Source organism: Ruditapes philippinarum, unplaced genomic scaffold (genome assembly GCF_026571515.1).
Source record: "Ruditapes philippinarum isolate M1 unplaced genomic scaffold, ASM2657151v2 ctg6128_1_1_1_1, whole genome shotgun sequence".
Classification (NCBI taxonomy): domain Eukaryota; kingdom Metazoa; phylum Mollusca; class Bivalvia; order Venerida; family Veneridae; genus Ruditapes; species Ruditapes philippinarum.
In genome coordinates this window covers 16,521-42,642 of record NW_026852254.1, presented here as the reverse complement: position 1 = coordinate 42,642, position 26,122 = coordinate 16,521, and the positions used below count along the sequence as shown (strand labels likewise).

General features: G+C 32.9%; 2 protein-coding genes across 3 annotated transcripts; both read right to left on the bottom strand.

Moving 5' to 3' along the window:
• Nucleotides 1-675: 675 nt before the first annotated feature.
• LOC132754267 (N-sulphoglucosamine sulphohydrolase-like) lies at nucleotides 676-8,311 on the bottom strand. Of its 2 annotated transcripts, none has more exons than XM_060744886.1 (8): nucleotides 8,161-8,311; nucleotides 7,312-7,402; nucleotides 6,954-7,086; nucleotides 6,372-6,505; nucleotides 4,978-5,134; nucleotides 2,745-2,989; nucleotides 2,012-2,187; nucleotides 676-1,556 (listed from the first exon to the last, which is right to left on the bottom strand). In XM_060744886.1, the coding sequence occupies exons 2-8, from the start codon at nucleotides 7,385-7,387 to the stop codon at nucleotides 939-941; spliced, it is 1,539 nt and encodes a 512-aa protein (XP_060600869.1). In that variant the 5' UTR covers nucleotides 7,388-7,402; nucleotides 8,161-8,311; the 3' UTR covers nucleotides 676-938. The 2 variants fall into 2 exon arrangements, with proteins under 2 accessions (XP_060600869.1, XP_060600875.1); XM_060744892.1 differs by lacking the exon at nucleotides 6,372-6,505 and adding an exon at nucleotides 6,147-6,280.
• Nucleotides 8,312-16,028: 7,717 nt separating this feature from the next.
• On the bottom strand, nucleotides 16,029-25,747 carry LOC132754256 (polyadenylate-binding protein-interacting protein 1-like). Its single transcript, XM_060744878.1, has 10 exons — nucleotides 25,504-25,747; nucleotides 24,735-24,835; nucleotides 23,813-24,055; nucleotides 21,622-21,734; nucleotides 21,122-21,224; nucleotides 20,459-20,581; nucleotides 19,232-19,332; nucleotides 18,132-18,258; nucleotides 17,028-17,317; nucleotides 16,029-16,506 (listed from the first exon to the last, which is right to left on the bottom strand). Exons 1-10 carry the CDS (start codon nucleotides 25,613-25,615, stop codon nucleotides 16,410-16,412), a joined length of 1,410 nt encoding a protein of 469 aa, XP_060600861.1. The 5' UTR covers nucleotides 25,616-25,747; the 3' UTR covers nucleotides 16,029-16,409.
• Between the last annotated feature and the right edge of the window lie 375 nt (nucleotides 25,748-26,122).

Sequence of the window (26,122 nt, the reverse complement as noted above, 5' to 3'; positions counted from 1 at the left end):
TAAAATCTTAGCAGGTAATATATCCACATATATCACTCCAAAACCAAAATAACATATAATACATGTACAAATGTATGCTTTTAAATGCAAGATAAAGACAAAACATCATGAATGAATTCGCCAAACTAAACCGACTCGTGTAAAGCACAGTAAAAAAAATAAAACAAAATACCTGAAAATGCCAGCGTCAAAAATAAAGAATATTACTTTTGCATATAAAATATTTACAAGTAGACATCTGTAATAACATTCATTATGTAATCAACAAATATATTACAAATTAAAAAGTAATGCATAAACATATATATAACCTTATCATAGAACTAAAAGCAGTCTTTGTGAACATTTGAAATGTATGAAACAATTTCCAGTTATGTTAGGAAACACTGGACAATGTAAATACATAATAAATGGTAGATCTATTTAAACATAGATTCAATTAAATATTGAAATATGTTTTACGTTATTACCGGAGAGGATACGTTCATATTTCTTGTTTTGGTTCTACATCTAAATGTCCATTATCTAAAAAAAACTTGTCTTTGGCTTGTCATGTATATCACGAAAAAATCACAAAATTGTACAAAATCTTGAAAAAAAAACACACAACAAAACAACAAATATAGAATAAAAAAAAACATATAAACACAAACAATTGTGGTAATTTACTAAATGAGAATTAATCAATTAGTTTAAGGATGTGTAAATGCAATTAAATCTATAATCTAGTAAATCTATATTTTTTTAACTTCAAATATCAAATTTTATGAAAAGAAAGTCATAAAAAAATATAATATCATTATGTTACTTAAAAGGTAATACTGTTATATCACATCAGTAATTAGAATTTAAATACCGATTAATCGTTCAAATGGAAAATAAAATGCATATACTGTAGAAAAGTCAGATCTTCATTGTCATTACACTGCGTTCCCAATTTAACGCAGCACGTGGATTGACATTTCCGGTTGTTTACGATTGTCCATGTCATAGCACGCACCATCCCCTTCAAGTTCTGAATCTGGCAGACATCTCCAAGGATCATTTGTGTCCAACTGCCACTGTTTCAAAGTCTTCTTCATGTTTTGAAAAACAGTTTTGTACTCCTTTGAACCCGCCAAATTCGCCTGCTCATGCGGGTCAGAGGTCAAATTAAAGAGTTGCCATTCATCTCGATAATAATATTTCTGCAAAGTTGTGAACCATTTAGTCGGTTGTCCCGATTTCGTTTTATTTAGGATATCCAAGAAAGTTGGGTTTTGGTACAAGTCTGTTGCTAATCCGTATGGCGCCCGGAAGTTGATGTTGTGAATGAGTTTTGTGTTCTTCGTACGGACAACTCTCATTGGATAATACATGGTGACCTCGTGAAAAACGTGACTTGAGAAGATTTGATCGAACTGCCCGACTGGAACTTGTGGCTTAAGTGCATTAAGCAATGATTTTCCGGTAAGAGCTACCTTTTTACCGTTCATTTTATAACTGGGATATTTTATATCGAACCAGTCTAAAACTGTTGGCACGATGTCCATCGTACTCGCCATAGCGTCAGTTTTCTAAAATAAATAAAAAATCACTAGACTAGTGAGTATTTGTAATTAATGGTATTCTCCAAATACTTTATAAATACTCTGATAAAAAAACTGATTTAATTCAGAAATAATTAATCGCATTTTATACTGGCCATTACATAATCTTGCTATCACTAGTGTCGGTTCTCACTTTCTGAAAGGTTTGTGATTCTAATCACGGTCCTCAAAATACACCATACATAAAGAAGGGTTCAAGCCCTTCCTTGTTTTCTTTGATTAAGTTTTAAGTAACACCGCAAAGGTCATGCTGCAGCTTCCCAGCTTTCTTGGTGGAGGAAGTCCCAAGATGCCACCCCGTGTGTTGTTTCACACACGATAGGTAGTAGAACCTCCGACCGTCCGTAAGCTCGAACATTAAAACCAGAAAGTTCCTCCTTGCAATTAACATGACCAGAGGAAAGAAGAATAATAAAAATTACCTTTCCCCAGGTTTCTTTATGGTACGGTGAAGATATCATAAATGGTTCTCCTTGTCCAGGGTCATAAAGATTTGTTTTAGCAAATGGGAACGGAATACCATTATCTGACGTAAATATCACCAAAGTGTCGTCTGCAAATCCAGCGTCTTCTAACTCTTGCATAAAAAGACCAACACCTGCACAATGTAATGCAGTTGCATATGACAACATGTAGTATGTTTTCACTTGAACAAAACAGTAAAATTGATATGCATAATAATGTATCTAATACAATATTGCCCCCATCACCCAATCTAAAAATAAATAAATATTGTGTTTATAATATACATTACTCAATTGTGCATCATTGCTTTCTTATTGCAAAAGCTTTTACATGTATTTCAAATACATCATCAATACTAATTAAGTGCCTATATGTTAAGAACAAAATTAATGTAAAGTGGATGTAGGCTGCGTTGCGCAAGATGAACTTTAATTAGTTCGACAAGCACCGCTTAATGAAAACAAAATAAATATAAACAAAATCCGTTTAAACTCGCTCAGTTCGTTCTTCTAGTTTCTAACTGAAGTCCAACACTAAATCTGCACAGACAGACAAAAGTATGCGCTATAAAATTAATATGAAAAGGCGAAATCAATTATTTTTTAAAAATTTTAAGTAAATTGTTAATATGCCCAGGATTCTGGTCAAGTAATTAAAAACATGAAAACATTCTTATAAAATATTTTATACCTTGATCAAATCGGCTGTATGTTTTGTACATTGCGGCAAGGTCTTCCCTGGTAGCTGGTGTATCCGGAAGAAAGTACGGCACTTCTACGTCTTCCGGTCTGTAGACTATTGGTTTCCAGTCTTTGATATAACCCGTGCCCGGTGTCGTACCATCACCAAATTTATCGCAGAAATTTCCAAGTTTGCCGCCAATATATGGAGTACAACGATGGATGTCGTGGATTCCAATGTACAGAAGGAAAGGCCTTTAAGTGAAATGATGAAATGAACAGAAGAAATAATATTAAGTTATGCAAACGACTTTTTGAATTATTGCACGCAATTCATCAGAAACCATTTAAATCAGTTATACTAATGTACATGTCGTAAGGATCTTATTTAAAGGTATCAAAAACTAAAGTATAACCACAATTTAATATTTCCCATAAGATCAAGTTAGAAAACATTTTGACAGAATATACCCTCGTCCTTTAAAAGAACATGCCAGTTTTGTATGCACCATTCATAGCACTGCATTATTCATAGGAAGGTTTGACAATTTTTTAAGGCGAAATAGAAACGCTTGAACAATAACTTCGTATTTTCAAATATAAAAGTCTGAAAAAATGTGTGATCACTCGGAATCACAGAAAACAACAAAATAATATGAAAATTTCAGACTCTGTTTGAGTGCAATCTCTCATGTACATCACAGGCAATCGGTGCGTGGCTAGGATAGTATACATGTACATGACCACGCCCACTTATTTTTTTATAAATATTTTTTTTTCTTATTAATAAAATATTTTTTTATTCAAAATGTTTTAAAATATCTTATTTTCAATAAATCAACAAAGAAAATTTGTTTTTAAAAAAAATTCATCCATATATACTATTAATATAGTAAAGGTAGAAAGGTTCGCCAGCGGACCTACCACCAGGCCTTATGTTACCTCCCAGATCTTTGTTAATTGTCAACCAATTTTCACCAAATAAAGTGCAATCTACGCAGAAATGATTTCTCTTTCGAAAAATGTACAATATTAGAACAGTTGGTACGACAAAAGATCGAATTTTAAAGCAAAAATGCACTTTTTGTCTAGGTCGGCCATCGCTTGACCGAGCCGAAAGTAGACGATTTTGAACATAAATCGATCTTTTTCTTAATAACAAACTAATGTCAGTGCATGCAAACAGTTGAAATAGAAAAGGCAGCTATAATACTATCGCTTACCGGTCCAAAGTAAATCCAAAACGTCTGCAGGTACGCACTTTCAGTAGTTATTTGCACTAACTTTTTAAATTTCCCGACATTGTACATGTATACAAATTCTGATCCGGATATTCAAGGTACGCATGCTCGGTTCCCGCTGGTACCCAGCTTCGCTCAATTTTTATTATGCGAAAAGCGGTACGCATCAGGTACACCCGGGTCAGCATTTGTATACATGTAATGTCAGGGAATTTAAAAATTTAGTGCAAATAACTACCGAAAGTGCGTACCTACAGATGTTTTGGATTAACTTTGGACCGGTAAGCGATAGTATTATAGCTGCCCTTTCTGTTTCAACTGTTTGCATGCACTGACATTAGTTTGTTATTAAGAAAAAGATCGATTTATGTTCAAATCGTCTACTTTCGGCTCGGTCAAGCGATGGCCGACCTAGACAAAAAGTGCATTTTCGCTTTAAAATTCCATCTTTTGTCGTACCAACTGTTCTGATATTGTACATTTTTCGAAAGAGAAATCATTTCTGCGTAGATTGCACTTTATTTGGTGAAAATTGGTTGACAATTAACAAAGATCTGGGAGGTAACATAAGGCCTGGTGGTAGGTCCGCTGGCGAACCTTTCTACCTTTACTATATTAATAGTATATATGGATGAATTTTTTTAAAAACAAATTTTCTTTGTTGATTTATTGAAAATAAGATATTTTAAAAACATTTTGAATAAAAAAATATTTTATTAATAAGAAAAAAAAAAATTTATAAAAAAATAAGTGGGCGTGGTCATGTACATGTATAATATACTAGCCACGCACCGATTGCCTGTGATGTACATGACCTATATCTATGCTTCACATTTTGAGAGAATGTGCTGTACCCTTTTAGCATTGCGTTAGTTGTCAAAAAGATCATTCAAACATATACATGCGTTAGCTAATAAATTTTGTTTCAATCTATATGTACATTACCTGAATTATATATCTTTTATATTATTTATGAAAAAATAAATCAAATACTAATATGACCTTGAATCATTCTTGGAGCCTTGGAGAAATTTTCGAATATATTCCTTCATACACGTTATATTTCGGCCCACTTGATTAAGATCGTAATGTTCCTCGGTGACTTCATAGTCGAATTTATACACAGAATCTGGACCTACGTGCTTTTTACCCACAATTCCTGAAAAATGGAAGTTCCGACATTTTGTCACAATGGTTTCTTTTTTTAATGAAACGTGGAAAAAAATGAATCGATGCACTCGATAAACTGATGTATATTTAATTTAATAGAACCATATTTATGCTGGTGAGAGAAGTTTCATTATCCAGAAATTTGCTCCAAAATTATAAGGAAAAAGATGTAAAAAAGAAAAACTTAGATTTAATGTAAAAGTGCCTTTACTGACATGCTAACTATCAAACAAAATATTCAGATATACAGGGCAAGAATAATATGCCCGGGTCCGAAATAATTAACAACAAGTTATGTTGCGTTGACTCTGTGATTCGGTAGAAGACAATAGTAACAAAAAATTGTGAATTTTATATAGAATTCTACAACTTATCAAAGATCTAAAACGGAAGAAAAACTATAAATTAAAACAATTTATAGAATAACTAGTTAGATAGAAATGTATTTCTAAGATATACACTAACAGGGCTTAAAATAATATAATACATGAACATGTACAGTGCAACAATGCAGAACACTAGTTGTGTTTGTTTGATTGGGCTTTACATCACACCGACACAGTATAGGTCATATGGCGACGACTTTATTAGTGAAGGAAGACCTAAGGTGACCGTCCATGCAATATTTCAGGGCACCTGAAAAGAACCACCAACGTTCCGTAAGCTTGCTAGATAGCTTTCCACATGAAGAATCCAAAGTCCATGTCGGGATTCGAACCCACAGCGGTGAAGGGCAAGTGGTTAGAAGTCAACGACATTAACAACTTGGCAGTGGACGCACCCTGTGATATATGTATACGTTAATGACAATTGATAGACCCCTACTCTGACCTTTTACTTGAATAACAATAGATTTAACCTCAAATATTGACATGTGCTATTTTTTAACAAATATAGGTTGTGGTGATACACTAATCCGATAATAAGAATTAGATAGGTCAGGGATCTATGCATAATATATGAGAATACACATATAGTACAGCTATTCATGCAATATCAACCTGTTCGGATGTTGTGTTGGTTTAATATCATAGGCATACTACGAACGCCATCGAAGGATTGGAAATGCATGAAACCTCCGTGCAAACCATACATCCCATTTTGATGCACGGGTAGCCCAGACATAACTACTGACCTGCAACAAGCAAACTATTCAATTGTTCTGAATCAAATAAGACGGAGTTTTAAATGACTTGTACATAGAAAATCTGACATTACGCACAAACCTGTCCGAACATTGTGCTTGTCAAGAATCATCGGAAGACTGCGGACACCATCGAAGGATTGAAAATGTTGGAATGAATGGTGAAGTCCGTACATACCATTCTGATGCACGGGTAAACCGGATAGTATCACTGACCTGTAACAGTAACTTTAATTGTAGCAGAAACAACTTAAAAGTATTCCATGTCACTTTTTTATTTGATAGCAAGACTTGCCTTAATTAAGAAATAAAAAAAGACCAAGAAACAAACAAACAAAACGAAAACGAAACCAGGCCAATTTCATAGGCTCGCTTATTAGCTTGATATAATTCTTCATCCTACATCTCCTGGACCCGAAAAAGGTTACCCTTCATTACCAGTATAGAGCCAGGCCAGCCTACACATCCGGGCATTCTGACAAGGCTCTAAACTGTTCATAGCACTCTGTTTTGTAAAGTGAATCTTCATGAATCGTATAGTTATTGTAAAAATATAAAGAGATGGTCAATCAAAGCAAGACATAAGCCGTTTGAAACAATTACATATATTGTTTATTTGTTAAAGACATTGTATTATCTTTCATGCTTGGAATTTAAAACTGACCTGCTTGGTGAACAACTACTGACAGATGTGAACCCATTTTGGAACAACAGACTACGTTGGGCTAAAGCGTCTACATTCGGTGACTTGATCTTCGTGTTGCCATAGGCACCAAACTGGAACCCGACGTCGTCACCTGAAATATTTAACCTGAAATTGAGCACGTTAATTTCGTGCAGTTTTAGCTCAGGTATACATTCATCATTTTCCTTGTAGAAAGAATAAATTAAGTCTCAATGAGTAAGATTTGTGATAATATTAACCGGATAGCTTTATTTGTTTACTTTCATTATTGACTTCGAAAATGAAAAAAAAATAGATTCGAGAAAAAATAATTTCTTATAAAGAATAATTAACTTACCCAACAATATAAGGACATTTTTTGCATGTACTAATCCAACCAGCCATATAACTAACAACCTTTTTATAACCCTCATCTTCGTTCACGTTCACTATAATTGATATATGGTATATATTAAAGATTTATTACACTGAAATTAGTTAACAAAACAAGTTCCACGTACTTATGTACATGTATATTGAAAAGTTGTTGAACTTTGATACTGTGTCATGCGGGTCATGTTTATTTTTTTATATATATAATTGCATATGACTGTTGTACTTGAAATTCATAGTTATAAATTGTGTCTATTTTCTGTGAAAGAAAACTTTGCATAAATCTATGAGCCGCGTCACGACAAAACCAACATAATGGGTGTCGACCAGCATGGATCCAGACCAGCCTGCGCATCCGCGCAGTCTGATCAGGATCCATGCTGTTCGCTTACAACACTATAACAAGTAGAGAAACTGATAGCATGACAGCATGGATCCTGATCAGACTGCGCGGATGCGCAGGCTGTTCTGGATCCATGCTGGTCGCAAACCCATTATGTTGGTTTTGTCGTGACGCGTCTCAATTATGTATATTATCATTAGAACTTATTTTCCCATACATGTCTAGGTCACGTCTAGTCATTCATGTGGAACATATGACAGCGTATTATATAAAATAGCTCCATTTTTACTAATACCACGTATACATATATACATGTACTCTACCATGTCTACTAAATAATATACGTTATTTACGTTAGTTCTTTGCCTAAAATAACGAGCATTGAGGCACTTCCTAATTGATCACTTATGCACTTTAAATCGTTACAAAGAAAAAAAGAATAAATATTTAGATAAAATAAATACAACTTACAGATAGAAGAAACATTTCCTGCTGAATGACAGTATTTCGCATGACATAAATCAATAACATGACTGTACGGAAAATACAAAAGTATTCCAATTGTATATTATTGTTTACAGCGAGCGGGCGTAGCCCAACGGTTAGGTCAGAAACGCTGGCGTAGCCTGGGTATTTGAGTAGGCTACATCCGTGTGTTGACTGAATTAATGCATGCTTTCATGGTAAAACTGAAGAATGAAAAATAAGGAGTAAATCAAGTATTAGATTCATCTCTAAAGCAAATGCGTAATTAAATTTAGGTACTTCATATAAACAGCAATTGTTAATCAGTCCCATCTTTAAGGCAGACCTTAATTTATCGTTGTTGATGTCTGTGCAACCGAAAACAATTTATTAGTAAAGAAATCTTGGAGAAGTAGAACTTTCCTTATCATCATGAAATGTTACCTGAATTGAGACCAGACCAGTAAGGTCTCACTCGAATAGAATATATAATATAGAATATAAAGTTCTACTTCTTAAAACAAAATTTCCAAGATTTCTTTACTTATAAATTGTTTTCGGTTGCACAGACATCAACAACGATAAATTAAGGTCTGCCTTAAAGATGCCTCCCGAAACACATGTTTAAGACGTAGGCCTTTTGCAACAGCTGCTGGTCTTAAGTATTACATTATCATTTTGGTCACTACAGTACCGCAAAGGTCATATGACATCCCGCTTTACTCCGGTACATTGTTTCAGGCATGAGTGGGCGGGCACCGGAGTAGAACCACTGAAATTTGGTCTACTGAAAACTAACTGGATGGCTTCCTCGCATGAAGGAATACTTAGTCGTTGATGGAATTAAAACCCACATATAGTGGTGCAGGGCAGATAATTTAAAATCTGCAATTTGATTGCCGACATGATAGTAGCTGGCATATTTTGGATATAAAAGTAATATAATGTTATCAGAAAAAATATTTCATACCTTATAAAATGTAAACATTTAACTTAAAGCATTTGCACCACGTGATTGTACAATATAAAATATTATTCACACTATAAAATATGATCAATGGACTTCCAGCGTTTGGAAAACGTTATGTTCCAATAGAAATCATAATCAGACCCAATCTTATCAATATAGCCAGCTTTCCATTTTCAGAGTCCAAAAACATCCATATCAAATTCAGATCACACCTCATATAACCTAATTTTTATTTTTAGAGTCCAAAATATCTGTATCAAAAGCACAGAGTTCTTCGTTTAGCCTCATTTTTTTTTTCAAAAGATTATTTCAATTTCTTATTGTATTTGAAGTTCCAAAGTTCTGTCAAAATGTCAAAGAAAGTTAAATAAGTCATTATGCATTGATGAGACAAATACTGTTTCTATTAAACTCGTACACAGCTGCAAAACCTTTTTTAAACTCATCCAATATAGCTTTGACAGCTGTGTATTCAGTATTGAACTCAACAATATGTAATAACCTCATATTATGATCCAATCTCATTAATTAAGCTTTGTTTTCCTTTGCCGAGTCCAAAAAAATCATATCAAATGCTGGTGTCTCGTTTCACAGTTGTGTAATGTACAAAATATGATGGTGAACAAAGTTTACAGTGCCAGGAAAACTATAACAAAACAATATGATAAAAAATTCAATATTTTTTTATTTGCAGAATGATCGAAATATTTCAACATAAAATATTTAATTAGTAAACACAAAAAAAAAAGAAAAGAAAATTGTCTGCAACCTAATTAACATAGCACAAAATATAGAGAAATACGGACATACACAGAAAAAAAACACAAATTTAAAAATTTACATATAGATATGATACATATACAAATTTTGATTGTGAATATCAGCTTTGCAATGCAACACAAAACATGATTTTCTATCATATATTTTGTGAAAATTTTCTTCATTTTTTTTTTTACTATTTTAGTTATTCAAAATTAACACTGATATCTTTGCATGATTGAATTTTATTCATGAAAAAATGCTGGAAATGTGTTATTTAAGCTCGTTATTTATTAATAATCTATGCGATATACAATACATAAGGGACAGGATTATTTCTCTTGCTATGTAGTTAACTTTTTTTTAAAAGTAATATAAAGTTGCCTGCAATTACCTCTCTCGTGTATTTGTAAATTGAACTTAGAATTGACCAGAAATGTTTCATTTTCCTCTCAAGCCAAAAATACCAATTAAAGAATACATCTACAATGTTCTTACATAATTCATTTTCAATACAACAAAATGGACTGGACAAGAAATATCATTAAACATTCATCTAGCATCAAAATAACCTTTTAAACAAAGATAATAAAGTTTCTTTTTTCTATAATCTAATTTACATTTATACATAATAAAATGCTTAAATATTTACAAGTTCATACATGTATAAAGAATCATAGAAATTTGCTGCACATTACAAAACATGTTTGCAATTTTGCTGAATTATGATAAAAACTGGGATGAGAAAAAGGTGAAAAACTGTACAGGAAGAAATCAAAATGCACAATGTACTGAGAATGTGATTTCCATCAGTGTGATTTGTAATATATGATGTTGGAGCTAGGCAAGATCTGCAATGCTTACTAGTAGAAACAGTATTAGAGTCAGAGTTAGACTCCCATAACTCCTCCCTCACTCCTGTAACAGAATCAAGATGTTTGCCTACATTTGTAGTATTCCCAGCTCTACACAGAAATCTGAGGGAGGTAAGCATGATACCATCAAGTCATATAAGCCAATATAAGTTGCCAAGGGAGGTAAGCATGATATCACCAAAAGTCATATCAGCCAATATAAGTTGCCAAGGGAGGTAAGCATGATAACACCAAAAGTCATCAGTCAATATAAGTTGCCAAGGGAGGTAAGCATGATACCACCAAGTCATATCAGCCAATATAAGTTGCCAAGGGAGGCATGCATGATACCACAAAAAGCCATATCAGCCAATATTAGTTGCAAGGGGAGGTAAGCATGATAGCACCCACAGCCATATCGCCAAGGGAGGAATGCATGATACCACAAAAAGCCATATCAGCCAATATAAGTTGCCAAGGGAGGTAAGCATGATACCACCAAAGTCATATCAGCCAATATAAGTTGCCAAGGGAGGTAAGCATGATACCACCAAAAGTCATATCAGCCAATATAAGTTGCCAAGGGATGTAAGCATGATACCACCAAAAGTCATATCAGTCAATATAAGTTGCCAAGGGAGGTAAGCATAATACCACCAAAAGCCATATCAGCCAATATAAGTTGCCAAGGGAGATAAGCATGATACCACCAAAAGCCATATCAGTCAATATATATATAGCCAAGAGAGGTAAGCATGATACCACAAAAAGCCATATCAGCCAATATAAGTTGCCAAGGGAGATAAGCATGATACCACAAAAAGTCATATCAGCCAATATAAGTTGCTAGATAGGTAAGCATGATACCACCCACAGCAATATCAGTCAAAATAGGTAGCCAAGGGAGGTACGCATGAAACCATTCCAACCAATATAGGTAGCCAAGGACAGTAAAATATGACACGTTTTATCTAATTAATACAGCACACCTGCACTGATAATATTCCTATGAAAATGACTGAATTAATATGGAAATTATTTACAATTAATACTTGGCATTTAACACAACATTAATATGTCTGTTTTTCTTTTTCTTTCAAATAATAGGAAAAAAAGAACTATTAACAAGAATAACGATTTGCCCTTAACCCTTTACCCCATAAAGACATGTTTTGAAGGCTTTTTGCCCCCCACCCTCCCCCCTATTATGCCTCAAACAGTGAAAAAATGCCCTATTTAGGCACCAAACAGTTTTTTACTTTTTTGGCGCTGCCCCCTATCAAAAAGGTACATCAAGGGGTTGCAGGAAGGTGGATGTGTCCCCTTCTGTTTCTGGGGTTTGAAGGGGGGCAGCAGCACCCCTCATCGCCAAGAAAATTTTGGACATAAAATACAAATATCTAAAAATTAATATTATGTATTGAATTTTGGAAATGATTTTGAATATATACCAACTAGCAAGTTTATTTCTCTTTGAATGACTTTACTTCTATGTATTGTTATCTAGATTACTTCTGAGACTTGATTACAAGAGGGCCATGATGGCCCTGAGGTCGCTCACCTGTATAAAGGCCCCCGGAGCGGGGCCAGTTTAAACCCCAGGGCTTTTATTTGAACAAACTTGAAAGACACTCATTAGAAGATGTTTCACAATGTTAAGTTTGTTAAGTTTTTACTACACACATAATGAAAAACAATGATCTCCCCCCCCCCCTCCAGCAGGGCCAATTTTCACCCGAGGGCTTTTATTTGAACACACTTGGTAGCCACCCATAAGAAGATGTTTTATGCTGAATATCTTAGCTCTAGCTAATTGGGTTTTTTCAAAGAAGATTTTTTAATTTTTGCTATACACATATAAGGAAAATCAATGACCCCCAGGGGCGGGGCCAATTTTGACCCCAGGGCTTTTATTTGAACAAACTTTGTAGACACTCACTAGAACATGTTTCATGCTTAATATCTAAACTCTTAGCTATTTGGGTTTTTTCAAAGAAGATTTTTTAAGTTTTTACTATATGCATATAGGGAAAATCAATGAACCCCTGGGGCGGGGCCAATTTTGACCCCAGGGATTTTATTTGAACAAACTTGGTAGATACTCACTAGAAGATGTTTCATGCCAAATATCTAAGCTCTAGCTCTTAGGGTTTTTTAAAAGAAGATATTTAAAGTTTTTTTCTTTTGGTTGCCATGTTCTGCATGGAATTAAATTCTTTGAACAATTTTTAAAGGTGACCATCAAAGGAACATTCCTGTGAAGTTTGGATGAAATTGGCTTAGTGGTTTATGAAGAGATGTCATTTAAAGTAAAAGTTTACGGACGGACGTCGGACAAAAAGCGATCACAAAAGCTCACCCTGTCACTTTGTGACAGGTGAGCTAAAAACAACTTAGACCTATGCCCCTACAAAACATACACACTTCATGACTTTTCTTATTTATGAATTTTGAAAGGCACAAAAATGAATTTGTTGGGTAAGTTACTTCAATGAAAAGTTTTATTGCACTGTAAATAAGAATGAAATGAAATTTAAAACAGAAAATGCCATTTTTGGTAAGTTTCTGCCTGACCATGGCTCTGTATTGCTGATAATGGATTTGATCACTTTCGGTTCCAGAAAGGAAATAGTTCATCACCTTAATGCAGTAATGAGTTAACTCTTTATGAAATGTAATAGAAGTTAACTCATTACTGCACTAAGGTAACAAGTTATTAACATATCATCTATGTACACATCAAAAATGTATCAGTAATGTTAATATACAAATGTATCTGTTTCATGGGTGATTAAATTTTCCCCCCATGACTTCCATGTACAAACTCATAAATTTCATATATAAACAAGTAGATGACAAATGCCCAACTATGGGAGAATTTATTTTTACAATGCCCATGCAATATCTATGATTTACAAATCATCACATGATTCCTCAACTGTATGAAATAAATTGTTACACAATTTAAACAAAATTCCATAACACTCAGTGAAACTAACTTGAGATTTTTGTCTGAACTGAAATTTACTCAAAAGCTGTATTTTTTTAAAAGAAAATTTGAAAATTTCTCAAAAGTAAAATTTGTCAAAACCTTTATAGATGTTTTACCAGATTTTAGAATATAATAAACATTATTTTAAAATAAAATTGAGATCATATTCAAAATTTTTCAAGAAAATAATGGGATTTATTCAAAAGTTACTTAATTTAAAAGTCACAGCTTTAAAGGGACTCCACTTAAGTTTTTTTTTGAAAATAATGAGACTGGAAACTATTTTTTTCATATCTTTAAATCCTTTTATGTAGAGTCTATACCAACAGACTAATTGCGAAATTTTTCCACAATATATTTTTGTTGAGCAAAATGACCAAAAAATGGAAAATGTCCTTTTAACTTAAATTGGGCTAAAGTATCGCACTAAATATCGACTTTTAAAATTTCAGTTGGCATATATTTCTTTGTCATCCTTTTTATATTTTCTGTTTCAAGTGCCCGAGTTGATTCATATAAAATTTTAAAATTTCATAGTTTTAGATTTTTGGGACTTCAGAGGAGCTTCTTAAAAGAAAACATGATATTTATTCGAATGCTCTATTACAATAGAATATAACTATTACACTAAAGCTTAACACACTATGAAACTTATTCAAAGTTATATATTTATGCAGAGAAATCATTTTTTTTACATTTTAAGTTTTAAAATTCTATTTTTAGAATATTGCATTTTTTAGGCTTTCTTTTCTTAAGTATTACAGAGATAAAACAAAAAAAAAAACTTATTACATTTTCATTATCATTTACAATTATAGTATATACACTTATCACATTTTAGCACAAAAATACAAACTTGTTAGCACTTAAAGGTAGATTTAATAGCTGCCAAAGAACATGTTACATGACTTCTACAACCTATCTTGAAAAGGGGAGACAATTTTTATATTGGTTGGGTTTAAACTCCAGCCAACACTGTTGTAAAGGCTAATCCAGCTTTACTGATGGAAATGACCTCAGGTGCTCTTATGTGCACCTGAGTAGAACCACCAAAGTTCCTTAAGCTAGAAGGATAAAAAGAGCTCTTTTTACACACAGCTATGGTAATACTGATTACATACTTATAAGTTTTTTCCATTATTTTTTTAAACAAAAACCCTGAATTTGAAACGTTTAACACATGTTCATAAAAAGTGCTCTGTAGCCAAATAAATATTTTCAAAACTTTGAAACACAAAATTATGTAAACTGTCTTCATTTCATAAATTTATTAATATATATTTTTTTCTCAAAATTTCCACTACCAATATTTCAAACAAATTTTATTTATCTTGTTAGCAAAGTTGTCAAGGAATGATTTAAACAACTACCATATTGTTTCTGTTCCAGGCCCCAGGGGGCTTGCATTTTTTTCCAAGAAGGGGGAGCTCATCAGAACTACAACAAGAGCTGTCACAGGAGACAGCGAAGCTCGACTAATAAAATACTGGACGCAGTAAGGAGGACAAAACTATGAAAGAAAAATCAATTATGTATAATTATGTATTAAGTTACAGTAAAAAATAACATTTGTTAACATAAATTCCAAGATCAAGGGGAATAATTCTAGAAATAGTTATGCTAGAGTTATGGACCTTGCCACACAACATTTGTGTAATGATAAGCAATATATATTTGAAGTTTGAAGTAGATACCTTAAAAAATAAAGAAGTTATTATATTTCTTAAAGAAAATCCTAAGTTCAAAGAGAGATTAATCTGTAAATATTGCTTCAAGAGTTATGAACATTGTCACATAAAATGTAATTGATGATAAGGAATAAGTATTTGAAATTTGAGGTAGATACCTTTAAAAATAAAAAAGTTAAAATAAAAAATAACATTTTTCTAGTAAATAAATCTAAGTTTATGGGGAGATAATTCTTGCAATATTGGTGCTAGAGTTATGAACCTTGTCACATAAGATGGGGATGATGATAAGGTACATATATTTGAAGTATGAGGTTGATCCCTTCAGAAATAAATAAGTATCAGTAAAAAATAGTATTTTTTAAGGAAAATTCTAAGTTCAAGGGGAGATAAATCTGAAAATATTTGTGCTAGAGTTATGAACCTTGTCACATAAGATGTGGTTGATGATAAGGAACATATATTTGAAGTTTGAAGTTGATACCTTTAGAAATGACAAAGTTATAGTGAAAAATATTTTACTGCACCAAAACTTTAATCTAAAATCTGGACGCGGACGCCGACGCCGGGGCCAGTAGGACAGCTCTCCATATACTTCGTATAGTCGAGCTAAAAATGTGCTGTAAAATATGTTTATAAAAGATACAATTCACTTATAAAAATCATTATTATGATCTAATAATCATATTCTTTTTTTTAATGATTTTACTGAAGTGTCATTAATTGTTATTTTCTAAACAGAAACAATATGGTATTTCTTTAAAAAAAAACAACCCTAAAACAAATGTATTATGAAGATAATGTACCTTCAAACTAATACACTTTCCACCATTTTTCTAGGATAAAAAAAATTCAAATTAATTTTTTTTCTTACAATTTGGGCAAAAACTTTGAATGATTTAAATCCATCATCAATTATGTTCTTTGGCAAGCCTGCAACAAGCAAACATAAATAAACTATTGAATGTACATGAAACACGGGCATCTTGTTATCAGTGTCTACTTTGTCCAGATTCTTTCAGGAACATTTCATACGCGGCAGCCATTTCATCGTCCATATCACTACTGTAGTCACCATACAAGTCGGCCCTGGACAAATAAAAATATCAAGGCAATGCATTAATTATACTAAGATGGGTAAAAAATTTGAACACTTCACATTGACTGATGAAATATATACTTTCTGAAATATTTAAACTCTAAATACAATAAATATAATATAATGATTTATCTGCAACTGCAAAGTTATTTCCAATTGCAAATTTAAATTATATAATGTTTTATATTCAACAATACCATAATAGAATTACAACAAAAATTTAATAGTTGAGCATATAAGGTTATAAGCAAGATTTTTTTATTATTTTTTTGTTGAAATTCGATTGCTGTAGGTATATAAAACCTCAGTTAATATTATGCGAGTCACAATTTTAAAGCACCTTAGTCTGTTCGGATAGCAAGTGGAAAAGTTGGATAAATAAAGTCTGAAGTTTAAGTTTGATAAGAAAAGTGCGTGTGGGTTGGTTTTTTTTACTATTGCTGTCCAAAAAAATTTGGGTGAAAATCTACCAATCTGATCAATAGATCATTTTCAAATATGTTTAACTTACTCATTATATCCAAACCCTCCCTGTTCCTGATCAGCCGACCACTGTGTATAATCAGACATTCCTGTCGACCATGGCTGTTGTACGTAGCCATTGGCTGCTCCATCTGACCATTGCCCTTGATTTGAAAATCCGTCTCCACCCTGCTCGTTCCACTGCTGATTAGCATAATTCTCCGCCTCCCACTGTAGGAACGCCTCCTGCTCCTCGCTGTTCAGCCCAATAATGTCATCATATCCTGCTTCCTCTCTTGTGATTGGCTGTCCCTCCGTGTTGTAAAATATTGGTTCATTCTAGAAGTAAAATGAAATTAACTTTTACCCGTAGATAAAATAGATCTTAGTTACCTAATTTTGTCATTGAGTTTAAAGTTACACCAACAGTGAACACTGTGCAGGACAAATGGTGACTTTCCAGCTTTACCAATACAGGAACACATAAAGTGTCCTGCTATATATTCTTTCAGTCAATAGCGAGAAATTGTGTAAAACGCTGACTTTCCATGCACTTATTGAAAAACCGCACCGCATAAAACAGTTAACAACCCCTAGTGATATCTGGACACACAGTGGTGAGCTCCCAGTTAAGTGAATAAAAGTCAACAACCTTAACCACTAAGCCTTTAAACTCCCTTAAAATGATCCTTAAAAAACTGGAAAATGTATTCATGTTAACAAAGGTACATTAAAATGTTATCTTCATCATAATTTTAATCACAAATATAAACTGACAAATTTTTACACAAAATAAAATGTTAACAATAATAGTTTATTTTACAGGTACTCATGAGGGTTTTAAAACATTAATGAGGGTTTTAAGATAATCACAAGGGTTTCAAGACATTCATGAATGAGGGTTTTACGATATTCATGAGGGTTTTAAGAGCACACTATAAAAATATCTTATCAATCTGTAATAAAATATTTCTAGACAATTAAATGAAACTTTCTTTAAACAATACTGTATAACTTAAAACAATAAATGTCTTGAGTTTAAAAATCATACAAAATCACTTTTGAGAAAAAAAATCTCATTATAAGAGCTTTAGAAATAACATCAAACATTACGGTTTAATGGAGTTGGTTTTTAGAAAATACCATAACTTACATCAAAGTCTGTTGACTGTTGACCACCCTGAAATGTCTGCACTGGTTTCTGTGGTGATGGCTGTTGACCTACACCAAAGTTATACTCTAGTCGACTTAACACAGAGTTTATCAAACAATGGCTAGTCCTGTAAAATATTACAGTCACAAATGTATGTACCGTTAAATTTAAATGAGCCACGTAACGACAAAACCAACATAGTGGGTTTGCGACCAGCATGGATCCAGACCAGCCTGTGCAGACTGCCTGATACGCAGGCTGGTCTGGATCCATGCTGGTCGCAAACGCACTATGTTGGTTTTGTCGTGACGCGGCTCAAATCATATAAGTAGACCAATAGATGTTATCCGGAACTCGGCAAATGTTGCTTTTCCCCAGCTAATCTGTGGGTTCAAACAAACTTTTACTGTTAAAACTTCACAGTGCACTACCCATCACAATATATTAATCAACCTGGGGCGATTATTATCAAACCTGTAACTGTAAAAGTTTGTACCTCCGGATTAGCTGGGAAAAACCCAAAATATTCTTAATTCCGGAGTATTAAAGTCTACCTTCACTGAATCATAAATAGTGGACTAGATTGCAACACACATGCATGTGCGACTAACAGCTTAGTTAAAATCTTATAAGTAGAATAGTTTTCACTGGAGTAGATTGCAATAAATTATGAGGAAATGAATAATTTTACTCAGCCAGAAGACATTGTGTGAATGAGTTGTAAACAATGTAAGTTCATTAAAACAAGCTGCACAAAATGCAATATTAGATTAGAAAGCTATTGATTGCCAGTCAATACATTTATTTAAGTCAATCTTCACAAAATTTGTTAAAAACACACCACTGTACTGATCTGTTAATAAAAAAAAAGATGTGTGGATTTTTTCTATGAAATTTGACTGTGACAGTCAAAGTTTTTCAAGATCAAAGTCATATTTTATTCAGCTCCCTTCCAGCAGTATATGAAGGTTTTGACTTACAGGATAGAGATTAAGGTAAGACAGGACTATAACAAAATGCATCCAAACTTCATTGACCAATATATATCACTTTGGTCAAACTGTTACCCCAACCAAAAAATTAATACAAATTCTACTTACTTATTCAGTTGTGGATGTTTTTCTAATGATTTTATTTTGTCAAATATATCATCGAAATTTCCTTGTAAATCTGTAGTTTCCATTAGCGCTGTACCAGTCAGCTAAAATAGAATAGTAACATTTCATAACACATAATTATAATAAAAAGTTTACATTTTTTTAGGCAATATCAAAAACCAGTAACATTTGCATTTTTTACACTAAAGCATCTGATTTCGTAACTTCCTCATATTATATGGTATATGACCCCAAACGCAGTACACACTATTGAGTTATTATTATATTCATTACACCTTAAAAATCATATGGTTTTTTATTATGTTCTCTTCTGGGAGGGGTGGGGGTGGGTTAAATCAAACTGACACTGTTTATGTCAGTCATATGGCTATTTTCCAGCTTTCACAGTGGAGGAGGAATCCCAAATGATCCTCTGTGTATTATTTAAGGCTCAAGCGGTCACTCAAGTAGAATCACAGACCTGCTGTAGTCAGTTGGCTAGCCATTCAATTTGACATAGGACAACAACAAAATATAATGATTTTGTGTACCTTGAGAAACCCAAAGTTTGCCCATATGACAACAAATGTTAACTTGTAGGTAACTTTAGTCAAAGGACTAAAATTTTGTTTGTTACAAATAAACAATTCAGGTGTACATCAGGGGCTTTTCCAGGTATTTTTGGAAAAAGCTGCTGACATAATTGGGAAAAATTATAAGATAATTTGGGAAATTCTAAAAAGTTCATAAACAATCTTATACATGACTTTTAAGTTTTTAAATCAAGTAAAACAGTTAACTTTTCCCATGAATTAGAAACAGCTTGAATATGTTTTGGCTGCTGGTGGGATTTTTTTTTCTTGAAATTGGAAAAAAGGAGAATATTTTCAATTGGAAATGGGGCCTACTTTTGGCCCCTGGTGAAAGGGTGGAAATGCCCTGTACATCAACAAATGATTGAACTAAAATCTACAATATGGCAAAACTAAATGTGTGTTAAAATTGCTATTGTTGTGAAAGGAGAAAGATGGGTATAGTTAACCAAACAAAAGTCTACATACTCCAAAGGTATCCAATTCTAGAGCAATATAGAAAACATGTGTGGCCTTAAAGCGATCAACTGTTCGAACACAAGTTATATAGCAATGCAAAAGAGCTTTGACAGACAGCAACATTGCTTGCTGCGGCTGAAGTAACAAAGTATAAATGCAAATGAGAAGAAGAAGTTACCTTGAGAAGTTGTGTAGCACATTTTACAGTGACATCATCCAGGCTGGATAATAAAGTCCTTAATAAATCACTTATAGCACTCCTTAATAAGCCAATCTTCACCAAATATCCATCGTGTTCAATCTGTTAAACAAAATAAGAGAAACTCTTGGTATAAGTTTTCATTGAAACATTAATATTTATAACAAGCTAGAATGGATCTAACTTGTCATAATTATAAATCAGAAATACACTAAAATATGATAACATGCAATTTCATTTTTTCATCCTCCAAATATCACATAATATGGCTGAAGCATATGACTAGTCCATACAAATGACATGCTTATGCTTGTATCAACTCAATTAAACAATACTTTTTATATTAAAGGGACTCCACTGAGGTTTTGTGACATGATCTGAATTTGAGTGGCGGGGTTTAGGTTTTTGACTACATGGGTTCAAACCCTGTCAGGGGCAAGCCGCTGTTATCTTGAGCAAGAAACTTTACATTCATTGGTTAGTACTGGTTGGTTCAAGGAACGATTTGAGAGTATGAATAAGCTTATAGCTTCCAAACTAAAATTAATTTGTATAAACAAAACTATTTTAAGTTTTAAAACCATATAATGAAGGTCTATACATTTAAAATACTGGTTCTACCAAAAGTGGTTTTAAACTTACCTCTAATACTAAAAATAGTTCACCAAAAAACATAGAAAGCCCGCATAATCTTTCTAAATTATTGTTCAACAATTCTTGTCGTCTGACAAATTCTGATTTACATCTGTAATGAAAGATAAGTTAGAAAATGAAGATAAAATCCCTTAAGAAATGTAGGGGTTAAGCACAGAATTTTTTATTGCACCTGCCCAAGCCATCAGCCCAAACCGCATAAATACCAATCTAATTAACAGTTTATTCCTAAACAATAGCTTATAGAACATCGGTGGTTGGACTTGAGTGCTTCCTTCACCTCTCTAACAGGGGTTAGATTAAATGCTGATTTTAAATCGCCATACAGTTGTGGAGTGACATTAAACCTAACAAACAAAAAAATCCTTTACAAAACTTTGCTGAAATCAATTTATGTTTCATGAAAAAAAGTTTACCAGCTTTCATAAATATTCTGTGACAAATACTGATAATGATTTATTATTTACTTAATCAAAATCTGTACTCACCTGTTAAGAAATAGGCCTCTAAAATTACTAAATACAGGGTGACCTTTTAATTGATGGGACAAATATTTACAGATCTTGGCTCCAGTGAAACGAAAATTTGGCTCCGAAATACTCTGAAATAAGAACAGTAAAATATATACAAAATGATGAAAAATTCAAAAATAAAACAACAGTTTAAAAACTTGTATAAGCAAAATAATTAAAATTTCAGAAGTAATGACAATAAGTAAGCAAAATGAAAATCTTTTCATTTGATCACTTTGCTTTAAAAATACATTAATTTCATAAAAACTTGTGTCTAAATAAAATGTTTATATTAATAGAGGGCTTTTTGGTCTCCTATTCATGTTTCACTTTTCCATTCATATCAGAACAAGTTGCTACCAGTAATTGCTTAACATTTATGTCAGAATGAGTTGCTACCAGTAATTGCTAAACATTTATGTCAGAACAAGTTTCTATCGGTAATTGCTTAACATTTATATCAGAACAAGTTGCTACCGGTAATTGCTTAACATTTATGTCAGAACAAGTTGCTATCGGTATCAGAACAAGTTGCTACCGGTAATTGCTTAACATTTATGTCAGAACAAGTTGCTATTGGTAATTGCCTAACATTCATACAGAACAAGCAATTATCATAGTATTGCAAGCAATTCATAAGTCCCCTACCGGTAAGAGCCCAAGCAACATTCTGAAGGGCCATTGGCCATTCACTTAGGTTCCTATTTTAAGTAAATTTGTTCAAAAAGTTCTTTAAAAGTGATCACAGGAAATAGTTTTTATGTACAGACAGACTGAAGGACACTCTAAAGTTATTTTTTAAACATCCCTGTTATCAAAATATAACATTTTTAAAATCCTATCATGATTGAAGAAGTTGGAGTAAAAATTACCAATTTCTAAAAAAAAAGTCTAAGTTCAAAAGGGGCATAATTCTGGAAATAGTCTTGCTAGAGTATTGAACACTCACAAATGTTGAGTGACAATAAGAAACATTTATATGAAGTTTAAAGTATAGATACATTCAGAAAAAGAAGTTATTAAAAAAACAATGTTTTTTTTCATGAAAATTTTAAGATCAAGGGAGGTAATTCTGATAAATTTTGTGCTAGAGTTGTAAACCTTGTCACATATGATGTGGTTGATGACAAGCAACTTATATTTAAAGTTTGAAGAAAATACCTTAAGAAATAAAGAACTTATAGTGAAAAAACTTAAAAACTAGAATCAGAAATCTTGAAATTCAGTCTATTTGTTGCCATAGCAACCAGAATTTTCAACATAGGAAGATAAGAAAAGAATGTGCATAATTTCCATACTGCCATCTACCCATATGTCAAGTTTCATAAACATATTTTCAGTACTTTATGTGTTATCACTGGATCCAGGTTATGTGTAAAATTTGCCATATTTTCAGTCTATTTGTTGCCATAGCAACCAGAATTTTCAACATAGGAAGAAAAGAAAAAGACGTGCATAATCTCCATACTGCCATCTATCCATATATCAAGTTTCATAAAAATATTTTCAGTACTTTTTGCGTTATCGCGGGATCCAGGTTATGTGTAAAATTTGCCATATTTTCAGTCTATTTGTTGCCATAGCAACCAGAATTTTCAACATAGGAAGAAAAGAAAAAGACGTGCATAATCTCCATACTGCCATCTATCCATATATCAAGTTTCATTAAAATATTTTCAATACTTTTTGCGTTATCGCGGGATCCAGTTTTGTGGACGGACGGACTGACGGACGGACAGACGGACGGACAGACGGACGGAGGGTAAACCTAAAGTCCCCTCCGGTAAACTGGTAGGGGACTAACAAGTTGCTACCAGTAATTGCTTAATATTTATGTCAGAACAAGTTGCTACCAGTATTTGCTTAACATTTATGTCACAACAAGTTTCTATCGGTAATTGCTTAACTTTTATATCAGAACAAGTTGCTACAAGTAACTGCTTAATATTTAAATCAGAACTAGTTGCTAACCTTAATTGCTTAACATTTATGTCACAACAAATTGCTACCAGTTATTGCTTAACATTTATTTCAGAAGAAGAAGCTCATTTACCATACTTTTCATTTATATCAGTATCAGTTGCTCATAAATTTACATTTATGTCAAAAGTAATTGCTAATTGGGAAATGAAGGAGTGTGACATTTACAAGAAGAAAAATGTATTACCTGCTCAAATAATGTTTCAATAATATCATTTATAACTGCTGTATCAGTAACATCATTATTCAGTAGGTCTGTTACTCTTTTCATGTACTCCTCCATAGGTGCTGGATTCGATGTCAAACTAAATACAGCATCTTTAAAAATATCTGCAATGGAGTCTTTCCCGGATGGCCCAGTGGTGGTCACTGCACTGAGGTGGGAAGGTCGTATACTGACCAATCTTTGAAAGTCCTGGTATAAGTCATCCTATGAAATATATAATGCACCAGTTATTAATATATAATTTCAGTTATCACCAAACTTAACGCAAATAGAAACATAGCTTATTATGTAATCAGTGCAACCTTCTTATTATCAACTAACTGTATATTATATTTCAACTACAACATTGATGGCATCAAGTATATATTAACATATAGTCTCTTTCTTTACAGACTGCACAACAAAATTCTAGATATGACAAATATATACATCATTGAGCCGCACCGCGACAAAACCAACATAGTGTGTTTGCGACCAGCATGGATCCAGACCAGCCTGCGCATCCGCGCAGTCTGATCAGGATCCATGCTGTTCGCTATCAGTTTCTCTACTTGTAATAGGGTTGGTAAGCAAACAGCATTGATCCTGATCAGACTGCGCAGGCTGTTCTGGATCCATGCTGGTCGCAAACGCACTATGTTGGTTTTGTCAGTACGCGGCTCACATATGTATTTATGTTCACAATACACCATTAAACCCTATATAGATAAACCCTATACAGATATAATAAACATATTTTAATCACAAAATGTCATCATTTCAATTATTAAACAGTTGCATTGAAAACTATAATCATACAAAATTGGACACATAGACCTAAGACAAAATTTGTTTTAATCTGCATTATCAAGGAAAGCAAATGACTCTAAACCATGTAAAATACCTGCTGTTGGTCTGGTGGAATATATGAAAACTTTGGAACAAATTCTGGAGCATCAGCAGAAAGTTTAGACTTCATGACTGGAGCTGTGTTCTGATTAGGATCTGAAATCATATCCATATCTTATATATAATAAGGATCTTACACTGGCTGCCAAGTTGCCGCTTAACAGTTACCTGACAGCTAGATATTCCAATCTGCCTTTGATTCTTCTTCTTGCATATGGACTATTACATGTTTGTTTTATTTCAAAAAGAAATTATGAAAATTATTATTTTCTTTTAGCACTTTTTTCTGCAATCTCGTACTAGTAAAGACAACCTACTGAAGGTATAATCCAGCAGATCTATACTGCAGATATGGAATTAAATTCAATTAATCTAATACACATGTATATTGCTGGTCTAAGACTTTGACCAATGGCAAGATACAAACCGGGGTACATTTGTTTAACAAAATATACCCTTCAGTGGGTTACTCAAGTAAAAACTAAAACTCACTGGGATGGGTCTTAGAGTTTAATAACTGTTGTTTTAAAAAACAAAACAAAAAACCCCCTGCTAATCAGTGTAAAATTTCTTGTTAAAAAGACAAAGTTATGCTTACCACTTACAGGGTTTGAATGTTTCAAGAAAATAAAATTTCAATAAATTCTGCCGATGAAATATGATATTTTTATCATTACTACCATACCTCTCTCTATGACGTTAAATATTTTATATCCAATCCTTGAGATTATCTATTTTCTCTGAGCAATATGTCTAATATTTACCAAATTCTCCGTTTCTCAATCTTTCCTCAGTTGCGGGATGAGGACGTCGCAACCTTTTGCTCTTCTCAGGTGAACTTCCACCTGATGACCCCGCTGTCGAATCAGACGACATATTACACAATAAATGTGCGAATTTCTTTGTGTGTCACGCTTCAAAGGCTAAAGATTAGTCGAAAATGACAAGGAAATTGCTGAGAAGTATTCACTTGTCGGCCATTAATGGTTTGCTCTAACATGTTGACGCATGTACGAAATATCATTGTCGGACACCAAAAAAAAAAAAAAAAAAAAAAACCACTAAAGATGATGATCTGATCAGTTAATTATATGACATACTTACCTAGCATCATCATGGCTTAAAGCCTGGAGCTACATTCTCTTTGTAGTTTAAACCTAACAATAATTTTTAATTGTATAAACATTTTCATTTTGATTTTTATTTTATACATAATCCAAATTATAGATGGTAATTAAAAAATAAATCTTAAGTCTGCTTTTACAATTTTATATGTTCTTTATGAACTAATTACCCTAAATGGCACTATTTTCAAGGTAACAAAATAAATAAAATTAGGTAAAACATAACTTATTACTTAAACTTTTACCAACTTGTTTGTAA

Excerpts from the sequence above, each read along its gene's own strand:
- LOC132754267 (XM_060744886.1), bottom strand. The coding sequence starts at position 7,387 with ATGAGGGTTATAAAAAGGTTGTTAGTTATATGGCTGGTTGGATTAGTA. Across the intron at positions 7,087-7,311 it reads AAATGTCCTTATATTGTTGG|GTGACGACGTCGGGTTCCAG; the intron begins GTAAGTTAATTA and ends TAAATATTTCAG. Across the intron at positions 6,506-6,953 it reads AGTAGTTGTTCACCAAGCAG|GTCAGTGATACTATCCGGTT; the intron begins GTCAGTTTTAAA and ends TTACTGTTACAG.
- LOC132754256 (XM_060744878.1), bottom strand. The coding sequence starts at position 25,615 with ATGTCGTCTGATTCGACAGCGGGGTCATCAGGTGGAAGTTCACCTGAG. Across the intron at positions 18,259-19,231 it reads AAACATCCACAACTGAATAA|GACTAGCCATTGTTTGATAA; the intron begins GTAAGTAGAATT and ends AATATTTTACAG. Across the intron at positions 17,318-18,131 it reads AACAGTCAACAGACTTTGAT|AATGAACCAATATTTTACAA; the intron begins GTAAGTTATGGT and ends TTTTACTTCTAG.